Source organism: Stegostoma tigrinum, chromosome 9 (genome assembly GCF_030684315.1).
Source record: "Stegostoma tigrinum isolate sSteTig4 chromosome 9, sSteTig4.hap1, whole genome shotgun sequence".
NCBI lineage: Eukaryota > Metazoa > Chordata > Chondrichthyes > Orectolobiformes > Stegostomatidae > Stegostoma > Stegostoma tigrinum.
In genome coordinates, this window is record NC_081362.1 from 71991055 (window position 1) to 72013817 (window position 22763).

At 44.5% G+C, this 22763-nt stretch overlaps 1 protein-coding gene across 3 annotated transcripts in view; it reads left to right on the forward strand.

Annotated features, from left to right (window-relative positions):
- Positions 1–22763, forward strand: part of LOC125455231 (tetratricopeptide repeat protein 7A-like) — a 314850-nt gene that overhangs the window by 140802 nt on the left and 151285 nt on the right. For all 3 annotated transcript variants that reach the window (XM_059648618.1, XM_059648619.1, XM_059648620.1), the window contains 3 exons: positions 4795–4867; positions 9271–9431; positions 13402–13452. In XM_059648618.1, coding sequence (XP_059504601.1) covers positions 4795–4867; positions 9271–9431; positions 13402–13452 — 285 coding nt within the window. The remainder of the gene's footprint in view (positions 1–4794; positions 4868–9270; positions 9432–13401; positions 13453–22763) is intronic.

The window sequence follows — 22763 nt, forward strand, 5'->3', positions numbered from 1 at the left end:
GGTGTAGAGCAGCCGGATCCAATTGCGGATGCCCTCCCCAAACCCCAATTTGGAGAGAATGCTCCTCATGTAAGCATGAGAGACCTTGTCGAAGGCCTTCTCCTGGTCCAGGCTGACGAGGCAGGTGTCCACCCTCCTGTCCTGCACGTAGGCGATCGTATCCCTGATGAGCGCGAGGCTCTCAGCGATCTTCCTGCCCGGCACAGCACAGGTTTGGTCAGGGTGAATCACCGACTCCAGGAAAGGCCTGACCCGGTTGGCTATGACCTTGGCCAGGATTTTGTAGTCCACGTTCAATAGTGAAATGGGACGCCAATTCTTAATTTCTTCTCTCTCCCCATTCCTCTTGTAAATGAGGGTGATGATGCCCTTCCTCATGGACTAGCACATTTCCCCTGCCCAAAGCGCACTATCGTACACCTCCAGCAGGTCCTGGCCGACCAGGTCCCACAGAGCGGAATACAGCTTGACCGGTAAGCCGTCGCTCCCAGGAATCCTATTCCTCTCCAAGGACTTGAGGTCTCTGGTCAGCTCGCCCAGGGATATCGGCTGGTCCAGCCACTCCCTCGTGCCGTCGTCTAAGACCTCCGTGATAGACGACAGGAACGACTCGGAGGCCGTGCTGTCCGTGGGCTTCGTGTTGTACAGTCCAGCATAGAAGGATCTGCTGATCCTCAAAATGTCGGGCCGAGACAACGTCACCGAGCCGTCGTCGCCCTTCAGCTGGCTAAGCACAGAGCTCTTTTTGTGCACCTTCTGAAAGAAGAAACACGAGCATGTCTCGTCCTGCTCCACAGAGCAGACCCTGGACCGGAAGATTATCCTGGAGGCCTCCGCGCCGAAGAGCGAGGCTTGCTGGTCCCTCACCTCACGGAGATCCTCCGTGACATCGACCCCCATCAACTGCAGAAGGAGCAGGTTCTGCACCCTTTTCTGGAGTCGCGACAGCTTTCCCCGCCTCTCTCTCGCCTTCCGAACACCCTTGAGGACAAAGAACCTCTTGATGTTCTCCTTTACCGTCTCCCACCAGTCACCCAGAGACTCAGAGGGGTTTCACGGTTCTCCAACTGGCGTACTCTCTCTTAAGCTCCTCGAAGTTCTCTGGGGTCAACAGAGTCGTGTTGAGCTTCCACGTCCCCTTGCCGGCCGGCTGGTCGGCCAGCAGGAGGCAGTGGTCAGAGAAGAACACCGGCTCAACGCCGGTGGACCTGACCGAGAACACCCGTGACACAAACAGGAAGTCTATCCTTGAGCGAATAGACCCGTCTGGCCGCGACCAGGTGTATCTCCGCTGCGCTCCGTCTGCAGGGGTGATGAAGATGTTGAGCAGCTTGGCATCCTTCACCGTGCCCATCAAGAACCTGGACGTGACGTCCAGTTGACACCCCCCCACCCGCTGTCCCCACGCTGGATCTTCTATCTGCATCGATGATGCAGTTGAAGTCTTCGCCTAGGATGACCGGCCTGGACGTAGCCAGCAGGGGTTGAAGCCGCTGCAGGACGGCCAACTGCTCACTCCATACCGCTGGGGCGTACACGTTGATCAGCCTCAGGGGAGCGTTCCTGTAGCTGACATCAGCCACTAGGAGGTGCCCCCCCCACCGCCTCCTAAACTTGAGAGATGGTGAAGTCGCGCCCCCGCAGCAGAATAGCTAGGCCCAAGGAGCGACAGTTGTTACCCCCCGACCAGATCGAAGGCCCACAGGTCCAGGCGCCGGACCATTTCCCGTACCTGCCGAGGTGCGGTATCCCGCACTCCTGCAGAAACAGGAGGTCCGCCTTGACGGTGGTCAGGTAGGCCAATGTGGACACACATCTTGCGGTGGACTTGACACTGCGCATGTTAATGCTCGCAACTCGTACCCCCATTGTGGGCAGTGACCGCAGTACCCTCCCCAAGTCCAAGGTCCAGCCTCTCCATCTGTCCCTTCATGCCCATTGCCCGGGCTAACTGCTGGACGCTCTCTGGGCTGAGGAAACTGTCCGTGCTGCCTTCCGGGTGGCATCCCCCCGTCGGGAGTACGGAGGCAGGAGAGTCTGGCTCTGGGTCAGGCTGGGGACGTGCTATTTCCTCCTTCCCGCCTGGAAGTTCTGGGAGGCCCTCCAGTGCCCCAGCGGCACATGACTGGGTGTCGGAGGGAGCCTCAGGACGCCTCCCGTCACCTAGAAGCATGGTGCCGCTTTCCTTCTCTCTTGAGATCTTTAACTTCTGCTTCGGGCGGGCCCTGTCCGAATCCCCCTCGTCAGAGGAGCTCTTATAGCCCTCCTGTAGCTGCCTCTTCCCGCCTGATGGTTGCGGTTCCTGGGCCCGCCGACGCACCTTCCTCCGCGCTTTCTGGACCGTCGTCCACTCACCTGGGTCGCCTGTCGCCGCCTCCATCGAGTCCGGGTTGTCGGCGGGGAGCGGAGCCTGCAAGGGCGCTTTGCTGGCCTCGGGCCCATCCTGCGGGGCTGGGCCCTCCTGCACATTAGTGGGGTCCTTGCTGGGCCGTGGTGCCTTCCTCTCCTCCGGGGGTGCTGGCCCCGCATTGCCCCTGCCGGCGACCTGGGCGTAGGTGGTCCCCCGCCGCGGGCATGCCCGATAGAGGTGGCCCGCTTCCCCGCAAAGGTTGCAGCTTTTCTCTCGTGGGCAATCCTTTGCAAGGTGTCCCTCCTCCCTGCAGATGGTGGCTTTGCAGTCGGCCACCACGTGACCTGACCTACCACAGGCATGGCAGACTTTAGGTTGCCCTGTGTAGGTCAGGTAGCCCTTGCTCCCGCCGATCGCGATGCTGGACGGTGGGTGTACGACATTCCCATCTGCGTCCATCCTCAACGTCACCTTGACCTGCCTCTTACTGGTCCAGATGCCAAAGGGGTCCATGATGTCAGTTAGGTCCCCTTCCACCTTCACGTACCTTCCAAGGAAGGTCAGGACATCAGCTGCTGGCACATGCGGGTTGTACATGTGTACAGTCACCATACGGCTCCTCTGCACTGGCATCACAAGCAGCGGGACAGCGGTCAATACAGAGAGGGGGCCCTCACCTCCTTTCTCCTTGAAAACCTCCAGGAAGCGCTCGCAAAGCTTGGCACTCCTGAAGGTCACATCATAAAAACCTCCTCCGGGGAAATCCTGCAGGCAGTAAATGTCCACAGCAGCGAACCCGCAGCAGTCCAACAGGACCCTCTTCCCAAAGAAGGTGCGGTCCACAGGAGCACCTTCATCCACCTTCTTTACGGAAACACGGATGGTGTTCCGGACCCCCTGACCTGGGGCACGAACACTTGCCGCAGCCATCGTTGCAGGTTGGCTACTCCCCTGAACCAGCGTTAGGCCGAAGCCAGCATTAAGATCCACTGGTTGCAAGGGTGCACAGCCAACCCGACGTCTTCCTTTCACCTCCAACACAGCACTCTCCTCCTCTCGGTCCACAAGAGAGTGGGTCTTTATTCTGTTCCAGATGTAAGCTGGTTCACTGAGCTTGAAGGTTTGTTCCCAGATGTTTCGTCGCCATTCTAGGTAATATCATCAGTGAGCCTCCGATGAAGCGCTGGTATTATGTCCCGCTTTCTATTTATCTGTTTAGGTTTCCTTGGGTTGGTGATGTCATTTCCTGTGTTGGTGATGTCATTTCCTGTTATTTTTCTCAGAGGATGGTAGATTGGCTCCAAATCCATGTGTTTGTTGATGGAGTTCTGGTTGGAATGCCATGCTTCTAGGAATTCTCGTGCGTGTCTCTGTTTGGCTTGTCCTAGGATGGATGTGTTGTCCCAATCAAAGCGGTGTCCTTCCTCATAGAACATAGAACAGTACAGCACAGAACAGTACCTTCAGCCCACGATGTTGTGCCGACCATTGATCCTCTTGTATGCACCCTCAAATTTCTGTGACCATATGCATGTCCAGCAGTCTCTTAAATGTCCCCAATGTCCTTGCTTCCACAACTGCTGCTGGCAACGCATTCCATGCTCTCACAACTCTCTATGTGAAGAACTCGCCTCTGACATCCCCTCTATACTTTCCTCCAACCAGCTTAAAACTATGACCCCTCGTGTTAGCCATTTCTGCCCTGGGAAATAGTCTCTGGCTATCAACTCTATCTATGCCACTCATTATCTTGTATACCTCAATTAGGTTCCCTCTCCTCCTCCTTTTCTCCAATGAAAAAAGTCCGAGCTCAGTCAACCTCTCTTCATAAGATAAGCCCTCCAGTCCAGGCAGCATCCTGGTAAATCTCCTCTGAACCGTCTCCAAAGCATCCACGTCTTTCCTATAATAGGGCGACCAGAACTGGACGCAGTATTCCAAGTGCGGTCTAACCAAAGTTTTATAGAGCTGCAACAAGATCTCACGACTCTTAAACTCAATCCCCCTGCTAATGTATGTAAAGATACTAGTGATAGTGGGTCATGTCATTTTGTGGCTAATTGATGTTCATGTACCCTGGTGGCTAGCTTTCTGCCTGTTTGTCCAATGTACTATGACACATTGTTTACAGTTCGTTAACATATACAAATATCCTGTAATATGTTATGCTAACAGGAATAAGCCAGACAGACACTTAACTGAACTAAAATTGCCAGTATATGGAATACTATATTAAGGTAACAGTAGTCATACTTGTTGATAAAATACTTGATGTTTTCAAATGATAATATCAAGAAATGATATGTAAATACAATAGACTGAAGCAATTAAATCACCTGTGGAATGTTATTATGATTGGGTTTCTGTATTCTTACTCTTGTCATGTTTTTCATTCAGTATCTTAATTTATCAGGATTTTCCCTCATTGTGTTCCCTCATAATAGAGCTCACAGTTTGGATTGTGAAGATCATCGAATTGCCCTATACCTTTCTTTGCAGTTGGCATTCAACAGGCAGGTGAGTGTCATTGGTGTATTATTTCTGTGAACACAATTTCTATGCGATTAAACTTTATTTTTAGGTCAATTAACATTGACAGTTAAAGCTCTTGGAAAGCTACATGTAATGTACAAGTTGCAGTAGTAAAGATTTATCTGAACCTTCTAAGTAGAAGAGTGTTGCAGACATAAATAAATGTTTTAAAGCAGAGCCAATGTCCAAGGCCAAGTAACAGGTTGAATGCAGGCTGAGAGGTAGGAAATGAAGCGTGATGGTAGATGGGTGATTGAGTGACTGGAAATCTGTTTCTGGTGGGGTTCGCAGGCTGTTCCACAGGATGCAGAGTCCCTTGTTATTTGTGATCCACATTAATGGTTAGTACTTAAATATGAGGAGTATGATCAAGACATTGTTGGCAGGTCATTAATAGTGAAGAAGACAGCCATAAATTGCAGGAGCCTATCAAGAAACTCATGAGGTGGGCAGAGCAGTGGTAAAGGAAATCAATCTGGAAAAGTGTGAGGCAACGCACTTGAGAGTGTCTAATAAGGATTACACTATAAATGGTAGGACTCTGGAAAGTACTGAAGATTGGAGGTACTTTGGTGTTCATATCCACAGACAGTTGAAGGTAGCAGGGTTCATAGTTGAGGTGTTTAAGAAGATATTTGGGAAACTTGCTTTTATTAGCCAAAGCATGGTCTAGAAGAGCAGGTGGGTTGCATTGAGGGCTAGTGCCAAAATTGGGAAAGCTGTCCCGCAGGCTAGTCAAACTCATGCAATCATACCTTACAATGTCTGAGGTAACATCATCCTTGGTATGCTGTTTTCCATTGGCAAGACAGACCCACCAGAGACGGCAGCACTGTAGTATACAGTTGGGAAAGAGTTGCCCAGGGAATCCTCAACGTTGACTCCAGATCCCATGAAGTCACATGGTAGCAAGTCAAACGTGACCAAGCCACCTCAGCTGATTACCGTGTGTGTCCCACTGTTAGCTGATAAATCAGTACTCCTCCATTGAGGTTGTTAACCTGTTCACAGAACTGGCTGGTTTTCGTTCAGATGTATCGTCGCCATGCTAGGTGACTTAATCAGTGAGGCCTCTGATAAAGCAATGTTATTCCAGCGAGTTTTGAGAAGATTTGTAGCTCAGGTTGAGGTTCTGGGTGTGAGTTTGCTCGCTGAGCTGGAAGATTAGTTTTCAGACGTTTCGTCACCATTCTAGGTAACATCATCAGTGAGCCTCCGACGAAGCGCTGGTGTTATGTCCCGCTTTCTATTTATCTGGGTAGGTTTCCTTGGGTTGGTGATGTCATTTCCAGTTCTTTTTCTCAGGGGATGGTAGATTGGCTCCAAGTCAATGTGTTTGTTGATGGAATTCCGGTTGGAATGCCATGCTTCTAGGAATTCTCGTGCATGTCTCTGCTTGGCTTGTCCTAGGATGGATGTGTTGTCCCAATCAAAGTGGTGTCCTTCCTTATCTGTATGTAAGGATACGAGTGATAGTGGGTCATGTCGTTTTGTGGCTAGTTGATGTTCATGTTTGTGAACATCAACTAGCCACAAAACGACATGACCCACTATCACTCGTATCCTTACATACAGATAAGGAAGGACACCACTTTGATTGGGACAACACATCCATCCTAGGACAAGCCAAGCAGAGACATGCACGAGAATTCCTAGAAGCATTGCATTCCAACCGGAACTCCATCAACAAACACATTGATTTGGAGCCAATCTACCATCCTCTGAGAAAAAGAACAGGAAATGACATCACCAGCCCAAGGAAACCTACCCAGATAAATAGAAAGCGGGACATAACACCAGCGCTTCGTCGGAGGCTCACTGATGATGTTACCTAGAATGGTGACGAAGCGTCTGAAAACTAATCTTCCAGCTCAGCGAGCAAACTCACACCCAGAATGTTGTTCCACTCCACTTGGAATTTATACTGTCTGATCCATTATGTAAACCAACGTGGTTTACAGAATACCATGCATTGACTGCCACAAACATTACATCAGACAGACAAAAGGAAACTAGCCATCAGAAGACATGAACATCAACTAGTAGCAAAATGGCACAACAAACTCTCCTTAATATCAGTACACTCAGTCAATGAAGGCCATCAGTTTAACTGGGGCAAGGTAACCAAATAGCCCAAGCCAAACATAGACACACACAGGAATTCCTGGAGGCTTGGTTCTCCACCCATAATGCAATCAACAAACACATAAAATTGAACCCAATATACAAACCCATACAGATCAAAACTGGAAATAACACTACTCACCATAATGGACCAAACAGTATTAGTTCCAAGCAGAGTAGAACAATATCACTTTATTGGGGGCTCCACTGATGATGTCGCTTAGCATGGTGACAAAACATCTGAATGAAAACAAGTCAGCTCGGTGAATGAGTCAACAACCTCATCTATAACCCAAGCTGAAAGTCTTTGCTAAAAATGTATGTATTCCACCATGTTAAACATCACACAGAGGAAGCAATGCAGATGGCGACGGTATAGAATATATTCTAAGTGTGGGGATTTCAACATCCATCACTAAATGTGGCTTATGGGTACTGACTGAGTTGACTCAGTTCTGAAGGACATAGCTGCTAGACTGGGTCTATGACAGGTATTCAAGAATCCACTAGGAGCATTAAATCATTGTAACTTAAACCTCATAGTCTACCTGTAGCCAATGCATCTGTCTTCAGGAGAATTGCTAGGAGTCCTTCTGGAGATAAAGTCCATTGTCAACCTGAAGATCCTTGCATTGTGTTGTGTGGCTGTCCCATCACCATGTTAAGTGGGATAGATTTTTAAGATACTTAGTAACTCAATACTCAGCATCCATGAAGGGCTGTGGGCCATCAGCAGAAGAAAAGTTGTATTTAACCAAGACAAAGACAAGACTTATACAATTAAAAGTAGGGCCTTGGACAGTGTTGTAGAACAGAGGGACCCAGCAGTGTAGGTACATAATTCTTTGAAGTTGCATCACATTTAAATAGAGTGGTTAAGGAGGCTTTTGACATGCATCCCTTCATTGCTCAGCCCATTGAGTTTCGGAGTTGGGACCTTATGTTGGGGTTGTACAGGATATTGGTGAGGCCTCGTCTGAAGCACTTTGTCCAGTTTTGGCCTCCCTGTTATAGAAATTATTAAGATGTCATAGATATTATTAAGCTGGAGAGGGTTCAGAAGAGATTTATGATGACGTTGCTGGCAGCGGAGAGTTTGAATTATAAGGGAAGTCCAGATAGACTGGGACTTATTTCACTGGAGTGTGGGAGGTTGAGAGATCACCTCACAGAGGTTTAGGCTGCATCTCTAGCCAAGCTGTTCTTGCATGGCTATAACACAAGCATCTGCCCGTAGATGGATAATTGCCCATGTGTGTCATGTCCTCAAAAAGACAAGGTAAATCCAATTCAACTAATTACTTCCTTATCAGTCTGCTCTTGATTATCAACAAAATGATGGAAGAGATCATTCACAGTGTTTGGAAGTAGCACTTACACAGCAGTAACTAGTTCTCTGAAGCTTTAGCGCGGGGTCTGCCAGGACTACTTAACGCCTGGCCTCATTATGGCTTTGATTCAAGCATGGACAAAAGTGCTGAATGCAGAGGTGAAAGTTACAGCCCTTGATACTGAAGTAGCGTTTGACCGAGCATGGAATTGAGCAGCCTCAGCAAGACTAGAATCAATGGGAATCAGGAGAGTAATTCTCTCCTGGTTGGGATTATACCTGCCACAAAGGAAGATGACTGTGGTTGCTGCAGTTCCAGGATAAGTCTGAAGGCGTTCCTCATGGTTGATGTTTTCAATTAACCTGTTCAGATATATTTTGAAATGCCTGTGCAGCAGGTGGGTATCAAATCCAGGCTTACTGGTTAAGAGGCAGGGACATTTCCACTGCGCTACAAGAACCCTTTCAAAGTTCCTGTGGGCAGTGTTTTAGACCCAACTACCTTCAGCTGCTTCATCAATGACTTCATGTCAAACATAGGATTGGAAGTGGGGATGTTTGGTAATGACTGTATAATTTTCTGTACCATTTGCATCACCTCAGATACTAAAGCAATCCATGTCTGTATACAACAAGACCTGGACAACAGCCAGGATTGTGTTGATAATTCGTAACATCCATGCCACATCAATACCAGGGAAATAAAAGAGAATCTGAATATCTTCCTATGACCATCAGTAGCATTACCATTAGTGAATACCCCACTTTCCAGATTTTGGAAGTTATGTTTGTCCAGAAGCTGGTCTGGATTAGCCGTTTTAAATACCATGGGTACGAGAACAGGTCAGAGGCCAGGAATTCCACGATCAGTACCTCATCTTCCCTACAACTATGGTATTGTAAATATTTTTGCTGTGTTTAAATTTTTTTACAGATCTCTGAAGCTATTGAACAATTACAAGTAGCGCTTAAACTCAGGAATGATGACATGCATTCTCTCCATTTGCTGGCACTTCTATTTTCTGCCCAAAAACATTATCAACGCGCTTTAGACGTCATCAACCTGGCAATCGGTGAATATCCAGAAAACTTCAGGTATTAACTCAGAAGTTTATTTATATATTAATTGCTTATATTTGATGAGATATTTGGATATCTATGATTATTACCTTTCCAAATCCTGATCCTATCACCTATGGAATCCAATATGAGAAAGTGGAATTCATCCAAAAGAAAATTTGGCATACTTCAGCAAGATAATATTTGGAAATATAATATATGAATAATTTAAAACATAACATAGGCAAGGTATAATAAACCTGTCAGAAAACTATCCTGGACCTATCATTCCCAAAACTTTCCACTGTTCTGTAGGAGTCTGAAAGTGCCAATGAAAGGGTTTGTACTGAGTGAGCGGATATACGCCACCTGTTGTGGTGATGTCATGAGGACTGGTGGGGACAGTAATTGAGGACATTGAAGGGCCAGACCTAAGAACAGTTCTGTGTAACTGTCTCTGTAATAATGTATACTATGACCTTGTAATGTATACATAGTAGCAGGAATGCAGTTAATTTAATCTTGTGATTATGGAAAAAGGAGACAGACCTGTCTCCTCTCCACTTATCTTCTCCATTATCCATCTTCTTTCCGCCTCCCCCTCTCTGCCTATTTATTTCTGAAGAAGTATCTCGACCTGAAACGTCAGCTTTCCTGATCCTCTGATGCTGCTTGACCTGTTTTCTTCATCCAGCTCTACACTGTGTTATCTCAGATTCTCCAGCATCGGCAGTTCCAACTACCTCTGAGGCATAGTGGTTTTCTTGTTGCACTAATAATCCAGAGACCTACTGGACTGGGATAATAAAGTGTGAAGCTGGATGAACACAGCAGGCCAAGCAGCATCTCAGGATGCTGCTTGGCCTGCTGTGTTCATCCAGCTTCACACTTTATTATCTTGGATTCTCCAGCATCTGCAGTTCCCATTCTCTCTACTGGGCTGGGAATTTGGATTCAAATCCACTCTAGATGGTGGAATTTGATTTCCCTAAAGATCTGGAATTAAAGTCTAATGATGCAATGAAATAAATGTCATTAAAACCCATCTGTTTAGTAATGTCCTTTAGGGAAAGAAAACTGCTGTTTTTACCTAGTATGGACGATTCGTGACTGTAGACTCACAGTATTTAATTTGCATGAGAAAGACCAGAGAAATAGCTCACACCCAATCCACCAAGATTCACTGTGGGGTGCCTGCTGTGCAGCTATTAGGAGTGTTTTACACATTGCCGTAAATGGATGCACACGAGCAAGCCTGACTTGGGGAGGGACAGGACTGAGTATTAACCCTGAACACCAAAAGATCAAGCAGCTGAATTGGGACCTAGCAAAATGCAGCTAAGATGAGAAGAACTTTGAGAATAGGAGAGAGGGAACCTAATTGAAGGAGAAATAAGGATGCAAATAAGGGTATGTAAATATGGTTGGATAAGCAGCAAGGTCAAATCAGAGCAGTTGTGTCCTGAAGAGAAAAAAGTTAGAACACGAGAGGCCAAACAAAGCTTTTGCACTCCATGATTGGTTGAGAAAAGGTGAGAGTGTACCAGATGCACAGGCCAAAGGTTTGTGGGGATGGGCTGGGGATTTGGTGGGTAGGACTCATACAAAAGTATTCCATCTGGCTCATAGCCTTGCATTCAGACAGAGAATCAGGAGTGTTCAGCATTCAGCAGCCCTCAATGGCCCAAAACTCCATGTAGGGCCTGAAGGACCAGAAAAAGTCTCAGTGACAAGGTTCATCATGAGTCATGATCAAATAAAATACAGTCTTAGATGAAGTTTGCTCAGTTTCTGTTATTTATATAAATGATTTGGATGTGAACGTAGGAGGCATGGTTAATAAGTTTTAAGGTGACACCAAAATTGGAGGTGTAGTGGGCAGCTGAGAAAGTTACCTCCGAATACAACGGGACCTTGATCAGATGGACCAATGGGCCGATCGATTGAGGAGTGCACAGATGGAGTTTAATTTAGATAAATGTAAGGTGCTGCATTTTGAAAAGGCAAATCAGGGCAGAACTAAGACACTTAATGGTAAGGTCCTGGGGAGTGTTGCTGATCAAAGAGATCTTAGAGTGCAGTTTCATAGTTCCTTGAAAGTGGAGTCCCAGGTGGATAGAATCATGAAGAAAGCATTTGGTATGTTTGCCTTTATTGGTCAGTGGACTGAGTATAGGAGTTGGGAGGTCATGTTGCGGCTATACAGAGCATTGGTTAGGCCACTTTTGGAATACTGTGTGCAATTCTGATCTCCCTGGTATAGGAAGGATATTGTGAATCTTAAAGGGTCCAGAAAAGATTTACAAGGATATTGCCAGGGTTGGAGGGTTTGAACTATAAGGACAGGCTGAATAGAGTGAGCCTAGTTTCTCTGGAGCATCAGAAACTGAGGGGTGACTTTCTGGAAGTTTATCAAACCATGAGGGGCATGGATAGGATAAATAGATAAAGTCTTTTCCTTGGGTTGGAGGAATCCAAAACTAGAGGGTATAGGTGGAAGGTGAAAGTGGAAAGATTTAAAAGGGACCGAAGGGGCCTGGGTCAAATGCTGGTGAAGGAGACGAGATATATTTAGGCTATCTGGTTGGCACGAATAATTTAGACTGAAGGGTCTTTTTCCATGCTGTATATCTTTGACTCGATGACTCTAATTGATTTTTATCTCAGTGAGTGGTCTGTATTTTTCGATGGACGTATTTAGGATTGCACTTTGTTAATTGATCATGTACAGCCGCTGAAGACTTATCTTTAACATGATCAAGTCACCTATAGCAGTCTGGAAGAGTTAGGTTAATAGAAGCTGTCAAGGTAAGTAGAAAGGAGACCATTCGATTGTGACAATTACTTCACTGTAACATCCTGAATGGATTTTTAACTTTTTGTGATCTAAGCCCAGACTGTTGTAATTCTCTGCTCCTATTGCATTTCATCTGCTGTCCTGAAATTGATGGTGGTCATGCCTAATCATGTCAGGACAGGCCAACTAACAACCTAGAGGCCTGGTAAAATTGAAAAGAAATGAGAAAAGATAGAATTTATTTGCATGCGCTGGGAGGGTGCATTCAAGGAACAAAACGTGTGGTAGAGATGGAATTAGTCTGGTGAGTGGGGGAATGTGGTCACTGATAGAAGAGTGCGAGAATCGGATGGGTGAGGAGGGAGTGGAGAGTGGGCTGAGTGAGGGGGAGGAGGGGGAATGGGTCTGTTGGGAAGAAAGCATATTCTCACTAGGTACGCACTCTGATTTTTTGGAGGTTCAGTGATATTTTTGTTTCTGCTGGTGGTACCCATGATGTTGGTGTACATAACAAAACTCATTTTGTGTATGGATGGAAAAGTTATAAGAAATATTGCCCTGCAACCATAATTCTTGGCCCTTTGTTTCCTACAATTGTATGCAAGGTGTTTTGTTACATGCAATGCTTACAGAGTGTGCGGTTCCCCACAAGACATTCAGGGCTTGGTTTTTCATATAATGTCACCAACAATGTATATTGAGTGTGCTGTTCATTTAGTACTAACACAGCATGTTGTTCTCTGCATAGGTTTGCTGACATCTCAAACATCTGTTTCAAGTCTGAAAAGCCCAGCTTTCTCCACTCTTCTGCTAACAATAAAAACATGGTGTTCCTACCAAGGAATTCCATGAGTAGAGTACAATTGGATGAGTGAAATATCATTATTTCAGTCCAAAACCAAAGACAGGATTTACAATAGTGATTTATTTTTCAGTGCCTGAGATTTACTTATAGTTTCCTTTCACAAAATCCTGTTTGGAAAAGAGCAGATGGCCGAAAAGGTTTGAATGCTATCAGCTGGTCTGCATCACTTTGTGGCTTTTAATTTTGTCTCACATCAGTGGGTAAAACACCCTACCATCTTTTATAAAGACTTAACTTCATGTCTGATTGTGACAGTTACTCTAAAATTGGAGAGAACAGAGGCCTGTATAATTAGGGCCTGCTGTTAATATATATTTTAAATTTTTTTTTCCTTTCAATGGTAGGTTGATAAATATTGCCACCACTTGGAATCTTGATTCGCCACTGCATGCATGGTAAGGCCACTGCTGTCACTTGCATGGAACATTTCATTTAATGTCATAGACACTCAAAATAAAATCCTGACATTTGTTGCTCTGTTCTCAATTCTGAAAATTACAAATGAGTGGCCCCCTTAACTGGATTATCTGGCTCAAAACTGAATGGGTGGCAAGTGTACTGCTGTTGTTAACAGCATTGTGTAAACAGGATTTAAGTCATGGTTTTTTTGTTTCTGATTTTAATAAAACCCTTCCACAAGTGCCCTGTGGCGCAGCTGTAGCCACCAATATGGGAGGGACTGGGTTTGTTTTCCTGGGGAGACGGGCACTTTGAGAGACTACTAGTTGGTGTTTTATAAGTTATGAGGCATCTAGGCAGAGTAAATAGAACAAAATTATTCCCTTTCTTGGAGGGCTAAAGAACTTTGACTTATTAGACAAAGCAAATAGCAAAAGAATCATCACTGACCTGAGGACAACCATTTTTCTACAGAGAATAACTCAGTGCTGCCTGAGGGTGCGAGGGAGGCAGATTCATTTGTGGCTTTCAAAAGGGAATTGGGTGCTCAAAGAATAAAACATTCAAGAACAGTATGGGAAAGACAGAAATGAGCCCGCAGGGACATGTTAGGCCAAATAGCCACCTTGAACCATTCTATGATTCTGTGGCAATATGAGGCACTCAAAATTTACCTAAAGTGCTTGCAAATTCTGGTTAGCCACTGACGATAGGCTTCAATTGGCCTTTAATTCCCAGTAATTGGCTACTGTGGATAGCCTGGCCAAACACTGACCCACTTCTAGGAAAGTCAACTAGAGACAGGATGGTGCCTGCACATCGGCCCGTGTTGGGAATTCTCACAGCCCTGCCTCAGGAATTGCCCCCATTAAGGGACAAAAGTCCTACCCTCCCTTTGTTTCAAATCTAACGTATTAATTTTCTGCATGAAGGCACGAATGGCAGTTCCAGCAGCAGATGAACTGAGACCGGATGAAATTGAGCGACGTTACAGAAGTGGGAATAAATGATCTTAGAGATGATATGAATTTGAGCCTGGAAGCTCACCTCCAAATAAAACATGACAACAAAGCTCCAAGATAATAAAATGTGAGGCTGGATGAACACAGCAGGCCCAGCAGCATCTCAGGAGCACAAAAGCTGACATTTCGGGCCTAGACCCTTAACCAGAGAGGGCTCCTGAGATGCTGCTGGGCCTGTTGTGTTCATCCAGCCTCACATTTTATTATCTTGGATTCTCCAGCATCTGCAGTTCCCATTATCACTGATCACAACAAAGCTCCAAACAGTTTGGTTTAATCTCGGAGATAGTTGGAACTGCAGATGCTGGAGAATCTGAAATAACAAGGTGTAGAGCTGGATGAACACAGCAGACCAAGCAGTATCATAGGAGCAGGAAAGCTGACGTTTCGGGCCTAGACCCTTCCTGCTTGGCGTGCTATGTTCATCCAGCTCTACATCTTGTTATCATGGTTTCATCTTGCACTGTGGCCGAAGAGAAGGAATGAGTTAATGGTTAGGGTGGGGGTTTGGAGAGGTTACTGAAAACAATGGCTTCATTGTTCCCAATTTGAAACTGAGAAAGACATAACTAGATTAATTGATTCTGAAGAAACATTCCTGGAGAAAAATGAAAGTTACAACATTCATTAGTATAGCATGCCATGTACATGTGAAGTGAAACTTTATAATATGGCTTTATGTATGTTTTTATATTCTGTGGTATATATTTTATGGCTACCATTTTTATTTGTGATCAGTACAAACATTAGAAATTCCACAATCACTACAATATTAAGTTAGGAGGGAGGTTCTGTGCACAAGTTTTAAATATAAACATTCATATTTCTGTTGTTGCTTAGATGAAAGAAAATGAAAATTAGTCTTTTCTTCTTTAGGCCCTTATTAGAAAATTGAACAGATGGATTATAAGGAAAAAGAATTGTTGACTTTTGTTAGAGCAAGATCTTTATTTGTACATCTGTGGTAAACAAAGGGTAATTATTTCTGTATGCGCAATTGGAAAAATAAACATTATTCATAATCCAGTAACTAATTGCAATATGTTATCTAAAGTTCGTCTCTTCCCAAACTGCTTTCTAATTCCTCGTAAGTGGCGAGATGATATTCCCATCTGCTACCACCACTTACATGCTTGCGAGTTCTGTATAACGAACCCCCCAGAATTCTCTGTTTCTGCACCATGTTAGGCATGTTTTCCAAGAAGTGTTTAGCATTCTTATTTATCCTGCAAAGGTATATTACCTTGCACATGTCCATGTTGAAGTTTATTTTCTAATTACCCACCAATTTATTAATGTCTTCTGGTATTTGACTTTGCTCTCTTTCATATTAACCGTATCTCCCAGTTTGGCATTGTCCACAATTTGAAATTGACCTTCTTCTTCCTATCCAAACCATTTCTGTAAGTGGTAAACAACAACAAACCCTGTTGTGACATTATTTCCAACCATTTCCCAATCCAAAAAAATTGCCCCAATTCCACATGTTCTTAGCCCAATAATGAATCTTTGGAATCCACATATATTAAGTACATTGCATTACCCTATATTCACAAAATTGTTCAAGCATGATTTTTCTTTCAGAATCCGCGATCTCTACTAGAGTCTATGTCAATCTCAAACATATAATCAGAGTTCAAACAAACCTTTCTCTTTTGAACCCCAAATACCTAAATTATGACTTCCCTCAGCCTTCGATCAGAGCAAGCAATTCCATGGTCCTCAACTTTCCTATATAGCTCAGATAACTTTGTGTTAAGTTGTCTAGCCCTTCACAAATTTCACATCCATTCCCAAGTTTACCTTGACTTCATACTCTTTTATGTTTAAAGTCCTTCTGTATGGAGCTTTGCTAAAATGTTATTTTCATTAAAGTTAAAGACTGCAAGATAAAATATGACATAGGGCCGTAGCATGATAATAGGATTAGACATGACGTTAAGGTCAACAAAGTCATGGTAATCTGAATGGCTTCCTTTCTCTTCCATAGCTTCTATGAAATACATAAAGATTTATTTTTGAAAAAGTATGCTTTGTGGATACCTGTCCACTCTAGAGGCTAAAATCTAGGCTAGCACTCTGATGCAGTACTGGGGGAAGTGCACCAATCCAGTGGTGTCATCTTTTAGATAAGATGTTAAAACAAGGTCCTGTCTGCTGTCTCAAGTAGATATAGAAGATCCCATGGCTGCTGCATTGAAGAGGGGCAGGGGAACTTTCCATCCTTTCTTAACCAATTTTCGTCTGTTTATTGTAATTTGTGAGAACTTGCTATGTGTAAATTGGTGCTGCATTTCTTACATTACTGCAACAAAGACTTCAAAAATAGTGTGCCATTGGGTGTAAATTACTTTACGACACTCTGAGGTCATGAAAACACCAATATAAAGGCAAATCTTTACTTTCAAAAGAACAAGGTCCTGCAAGGGAAGAGGAAAATTTCGAACCTAAGGGCTGATTTATAAAGTACAAACCATGATGGTTGTCAATTAATGGAAATGCTGAATTTTGTACTGAAAATAAAAATGCTGGAAATCAGAGGAGATCAGACAGCATCCATGGAGAGAGAGGAAGCTAACGTTTTGAGTCTAGATGACTCTTCATCAGAGCTGACGTGATGTGTGGAGGGCAGTGGAGTACTGGAGGAGAAAGGATGTTGATAGAGCAGATTAAGTGATGGGAATGTGAGAATGGCAGAACAATGATGTGTCTAACTGCCAGACTGGAAACAACAGATGGTCCACTGGACTGGGGGGCGAGGGGGTTTTGTGGGGAGATGGGAAAGAGGACATGGTGACAGAGAATGCAATAACTAAAGCTAAAAGAAAAGGGAAGAAATGGGAATGATTTCACAATCTGAAGTTGTTGAACAATCTTCACAATCTGAAGTATTAAGTCCAGAAATTGTAAAATGCTTAGTCTGAAGATAAGATGTTGTTCCTCCAGTGTTTGCTGCAATTCGCTGCAGCATTGTAGCATGTTGAGGACAGAGAAGTGGATATGCGAGCAGGATGCTGTTAAAATGACAAGGTGTCGTGGGAAGGGGGCTGGTGTTGGTGGTCATCGAGGAATGGACAATAGGGTACCCTGGAGGGAACAGACCCTGTGAAATGTGAACAGGGGGAATGAGGGGAAGATGTGTTTGTTGGTGGCATTCTGCTAGAGTTGCCTAAAATGGCGAAGAGTGATCATTTGAATGCAGAGGTGGGTGGGATAAAAAGTGAGGACAACAGTCATGCTGTTGAGAGTGATAGGAAGGACAAGGGCAGAAGTATGGGTAATAGGTTGGATGCAGTTGAGGGCCCTGTCAACCACAATGTATGGGAATAATAGGTATGGAAGCACCCTTTCTCCCCCAGCATTCCAACCTGCCACTGATGCACAAATACTTCCCTTCTGAACTTCACATTAGCTCTGATGAAGAGTCATCAAAACTCAAAATGTTAGCTTGCTCTAACTCCATGGATGCTGCCTGATCGGCTGTGATTTCAAGCAGTATTTGTTTTCAAATCACCATGGTTGCAGGAACTCTGAGACAATTGTTGGATGTGCTCAGCAGTTCTGGCAGGAGAAGTTCTAGGGAGACAAGTGACTTTCATCAGATTGGCTATTGGCCTCAAAGTTGGACTGAATTTTTCCAGTGCTGTGGAGACTGGGTTGATGGTGTCTCTGGAAGGTAGGCTCTGGTATAAAGGCAAAAGCCGTACTAGGAGGCTGCCTGACGTATTCCCAGCTCTGAGAGACTCCCTTAGGGTGCCCTGCAGTTGTATTGTAAGGCTACTCCATGGAGCTATGCAGCCAACGAGTCCAAATAGACCCCACTGAGAGGCTATTTGGTGCTGATACCAGTAATTTACCAACATCAATGCAGCCCTTTACCGCATGCAGAGGCTGTGAACTCACGCTGGCTTTCTGCGCCAGGCCAAGGAACCATTGTATCTACCGCCAATAATGGAAATGAAAGATTGCAGTAGCACTGTGTGCGACTTGATCTGTGGATGGTTTTCACCTCAAAGCCTGATGGCTGTGTTGTTTTCAGGTTTATCTAATTTATTTCTTCAATATTAGCAGCTCAGTGAGCCTCTATTATGATGCTACCTGGCTCAGCATCCCCCACCCTTTCATTTGGGGAAACCATTGCTGTACGTCCTCTGATTGGACCTGGTGCATTTAGGAGTCTTCCCAAGGACCTTTATAAAATGGTGAGGGCTAGGGCAGCCACACACACAGTCGCCTCTTGGAATATTGGCATGCCAATGACATGTAGGATCAAGTCCAGAGCTCAGAGTTCGGTCCCAACACCGTCAGGAAATTCCAGACTCATAATGCTGTTTCTTTTCTCTCTGGTGCCAAACTTATTGAGCATTTCCAGTATTTTCGGTTTTTACATCTGAGGGTTCAACAAATCTGGGTTGTAATTATGTTAAAATCTATTAAATATTTGTTTGTGGAGTGGTGAGACTGCAGGTTGCGTAGTAGGACAGTATCACATTTTAAACAAATGTTTTATGCAGATTGATGTTTCGGTTTGTAACAGATAGTCACAATACTGTTTTAATTCTACCACTAATTAGGCCTGTCTGACACATGCTGCTCTTTTCAACAGTTGGATTGCAGTTTGCACAATTGCAATGCCTGACATGAAATCCTCTTTATAGTGCAGAAATTTTTTGTGAAGAAACAATTTGCATTCCAATAAGGTATCCAGTACTCTGGTATCGGCATTAGCACCAACAAGGATGATTTAATCATTTATTGCCCATTCTGCATGTTTATTAATGGCCTCTTCTAATTTGTTTGCAGTCTTCCTCTGAACTGACCATCATTCTCACTTCGGAGTTATCCATAAATTTGGAAATTGTGCTTTCGATTCTACAGTCCAAGTTCTTAATGTAGATTGTGAATTGTAGATTGAGAGTGTGGGAGGTGATGGCCCAGTGGTATTATCACTGGACTGTTAATCCAGATCCAGGTAATGTTCTGGGGACCAAAGTTTGAATTCTGACATGGCAGATGATAGAATTTGATTTCAATGAAAATCAGAATCCCTACAGTGTGGAAATAAGCCTTTTGGCCCATCGAGTCCACATTGATGCTCCGAAGAGCATCCCACCCAGATGCTCCCTACCTTAATCCTATAACCCTGCATTTCCCATGAATAATCCACCTAGCCTGCACATCTCTGGACCCCACAGGACATCTTAGCATGGCCAATCCATCTAACCTACACATCTTTGGACTGTAGGAGGATACGAGAGCACCTGAGGGAACCCCATGCGGACACAGGCAGAACGTGCAAGCTCTGCACAGACAGTCACCCAAGGGTGGAATTGAACCTGAGCCCTTGGCGCTGTGAATCAGTGCTAACCACTGAGCTACCATGCCACCCTCGTTCGGCAGTGATTGGAGTGAAGAAGCATCATGTCTGGAAGCAGCAAAGGAGGCAAAGGCCTGGGAGGAGGTGGAGTGAGGTGACACTGCACATTGCTCCGTGATAACATCCAGTACATCATGAAACCAGCCAATTCAGTGCCTGGCTTACCATGGCAGGGTCAGGTGATCTCGGGATTGATCTACAAGGAGACCTGTGGGGTGCTGAAAGTTTTCCTGGAGCATGTGGTCAAGGAAAAAGTGTGGGATTAAGAGTCTAACAACGATCACATATCCATGGTTGATTGTCAGGAAAACCACTTCTGGTTTACCAACGTCCTTGAGGGAAGGAAACTGCCATTCTTAGCTTGTCTGGCCTACATGTGACTCCAGACCAGCACAAATGTGATCAACTCTTAACTGCCCTCTGGGCAATTAGGGATGGGCAATAAATGCTGGCCTAGCCAGTGACACCCTCATCCTGTGAATGATTTAAAAAAACAACAGTGGCTCCAGTACTGATCCTTATGGAATGTCACTTCCGACCTTCTGCTACTCTGAATAAGTTCCCACTGCTGTGAATCTTTGCTTTCAGTCTTGAAACCAGTTGTCAATCCTTTCTGCCTTTATCCCTGACTCCACATTCTTGGATCTTATTGGTTGGTCTATTTTGGGGCACCTGTTGAAGGTCTAGGGTAATCTGGATAAAACACTATTACCACTGTCTCCTTTCTGTTACTTCCTCCAAAAATGAAGAAAGATTGATGAAGAAATTTCTTTTCATAATGTAAATGTTTATGTTGAGCCACCAATTTTTAGCTGTCTCTGAGGTTGACAGTTATCATGGCATTTTAAATGTGACACATTATGGGATAAACAGTAGTTAGGCAGGTGGGCAGTTTAAGATCATGTGGAAGATGTACCGGCTGAACTCTTACCTGATCATGTGGTCTTCAATTTTAATTTTACTTCTGTGCAGAATGCTTCATTAATTGTGTAGCTCTGTGGGCGGAAAACCCTAGGGTTAAGCAGACCTCAAACAAGTTTAAAAAGCAAAAGACCTGCAGATTCTGTAAATCAAACAGAAACAGAAATTGCTGGAAAAGCTCAGCAGGTTTGGTCAGAGTTAGCGTTTTGGATTGAGTGACCCTCCCTCAGACAGGTTGAGGTTTTCTGAGACTTTTCATCTATTTTAACCCTCTCACATAGGCACAGATCATTGTTAAGGCCAATGATCTGCTGGCTAGGCCAGCACTTATTTCCTATCTCTAATTGTCCAGAGGGCAGTTAAGAGTCGACCACATTGCTGTGGGTCTGGAGTCACATGTAGGCCAGACCAGGTAAGGATGGCAGTTTTCTTCCCTAAAGGACATTAGTGAACCAGAAGGGGGTTTTCCTGATAATCAACAATGGATTTGTGGTCATCATTAGACTCAAAATCCCAGACTTCTCCCATGATCACTCATTTTTTAAGTGACCATTCTTTCAGCCCTGAAGTGTCTAGGGAAGTCATTGCTGTAAAGTATTAGAAAATGCCATACTCGTGGTGCATCATTCAATCTGTAGTTACCTTCTATTCATGAGGTATGTTAGGACCCTTACTGATTGGTGACAGCATCTGTTTTGCAATCCTAAACGTCTAAGCAGTATTATCATGTATGTTTAATGTCCCTGATGGTGCAGGGATTTTGTAGAGGCACCTCTGGCTACAGTTACATCGCATTGCTCATGTTGCTATGAATAGAGCAGCTCTCCATGTTTAATTTGATTAGTGATCAGACATATTATGGGTTTCTGTCTAACCCGTAAATTCATTGAGGTATCCCACTGTATTTTCAACTTCTTCAAAGAGCACTACTTGAGAGAAGTTTTCAAAATCATGATGGGGGTAGTCAAGAAAGAGTAAGGATAAACTGTTCCCACTGTGGAAGGATTGAGAACAAGAGGGGATCAAATAGGGGAAAACAATCACATAATTGGACTGGTAACCCATTGACCATACCATCATAGCAGTTGACAAAGCAGCAGGCTGTAGATGAAGGGTCTAGGCCCGAAACGTCAGCTTTTGTGCTCCTGAGATTCTGCTTGGCCTGCTGTGTTCATCCAGCTCCACACTTTGTTATCTAGGCTATAGACAGAGTTAAGCAATCCCACAATCAATGAATCAGATCTGAGCTTTGCAGTCCTGCGACATGATGCTGTGAATGGTGGTGGACAATTAAACAACTAACATGAGGAGAAGGGTCCACAAGTAACCCCAGTTCTTAATGATGCGGGAGCCCAGCCCAACACTGTGAAAGACTAGGCTGACGTACTCACAATAATCATCAGCCAGAAGTACTCAGTAAGGGTGCTAATATACCTCAGAGTGGATGATCCATCTCTGCCGTCTCCTGAGATCCCCAGTATCAGAGGTGCCAGTCTTCAGTGAACTAGATTCATTCAACATAGTTTCAAGAAATGCTGATGACACTGGATACAGCCAAGATTATGGGCCCTGACAACAAGAGTACTGAAAAACTTTTGCTCTACAACTGATTGCACAACTTACTAAGATATTTTAGCTGCAACACTGGCATCTATCCTAATTGTTGAAAATTGCTCAGGTATGTTCTGTCTTCAAAGAAAAACAAGACATAGCTAGATATTATACGATTAATCTCCTCTTGATCACCTGCAAAGTGATCATAAAAGGTAATTGACAGTGCTATCAAGGAACATTTCCTCGTCGATAATTTTAAAAAAAACTGCGAATGCTGGAAATTAGAAACAAAAATAGAAATTGCTGGGAAAATTTAACAAATCTGGCAGCATCCATGGCCAGAAAGCTGAGCTAACATTTCAAGCCCAGCGACTTTTCTTCAGGACAGTTCGTAGCTAGGAAAAGGTTGGTATATGTGTTGAAGATGGGGTGG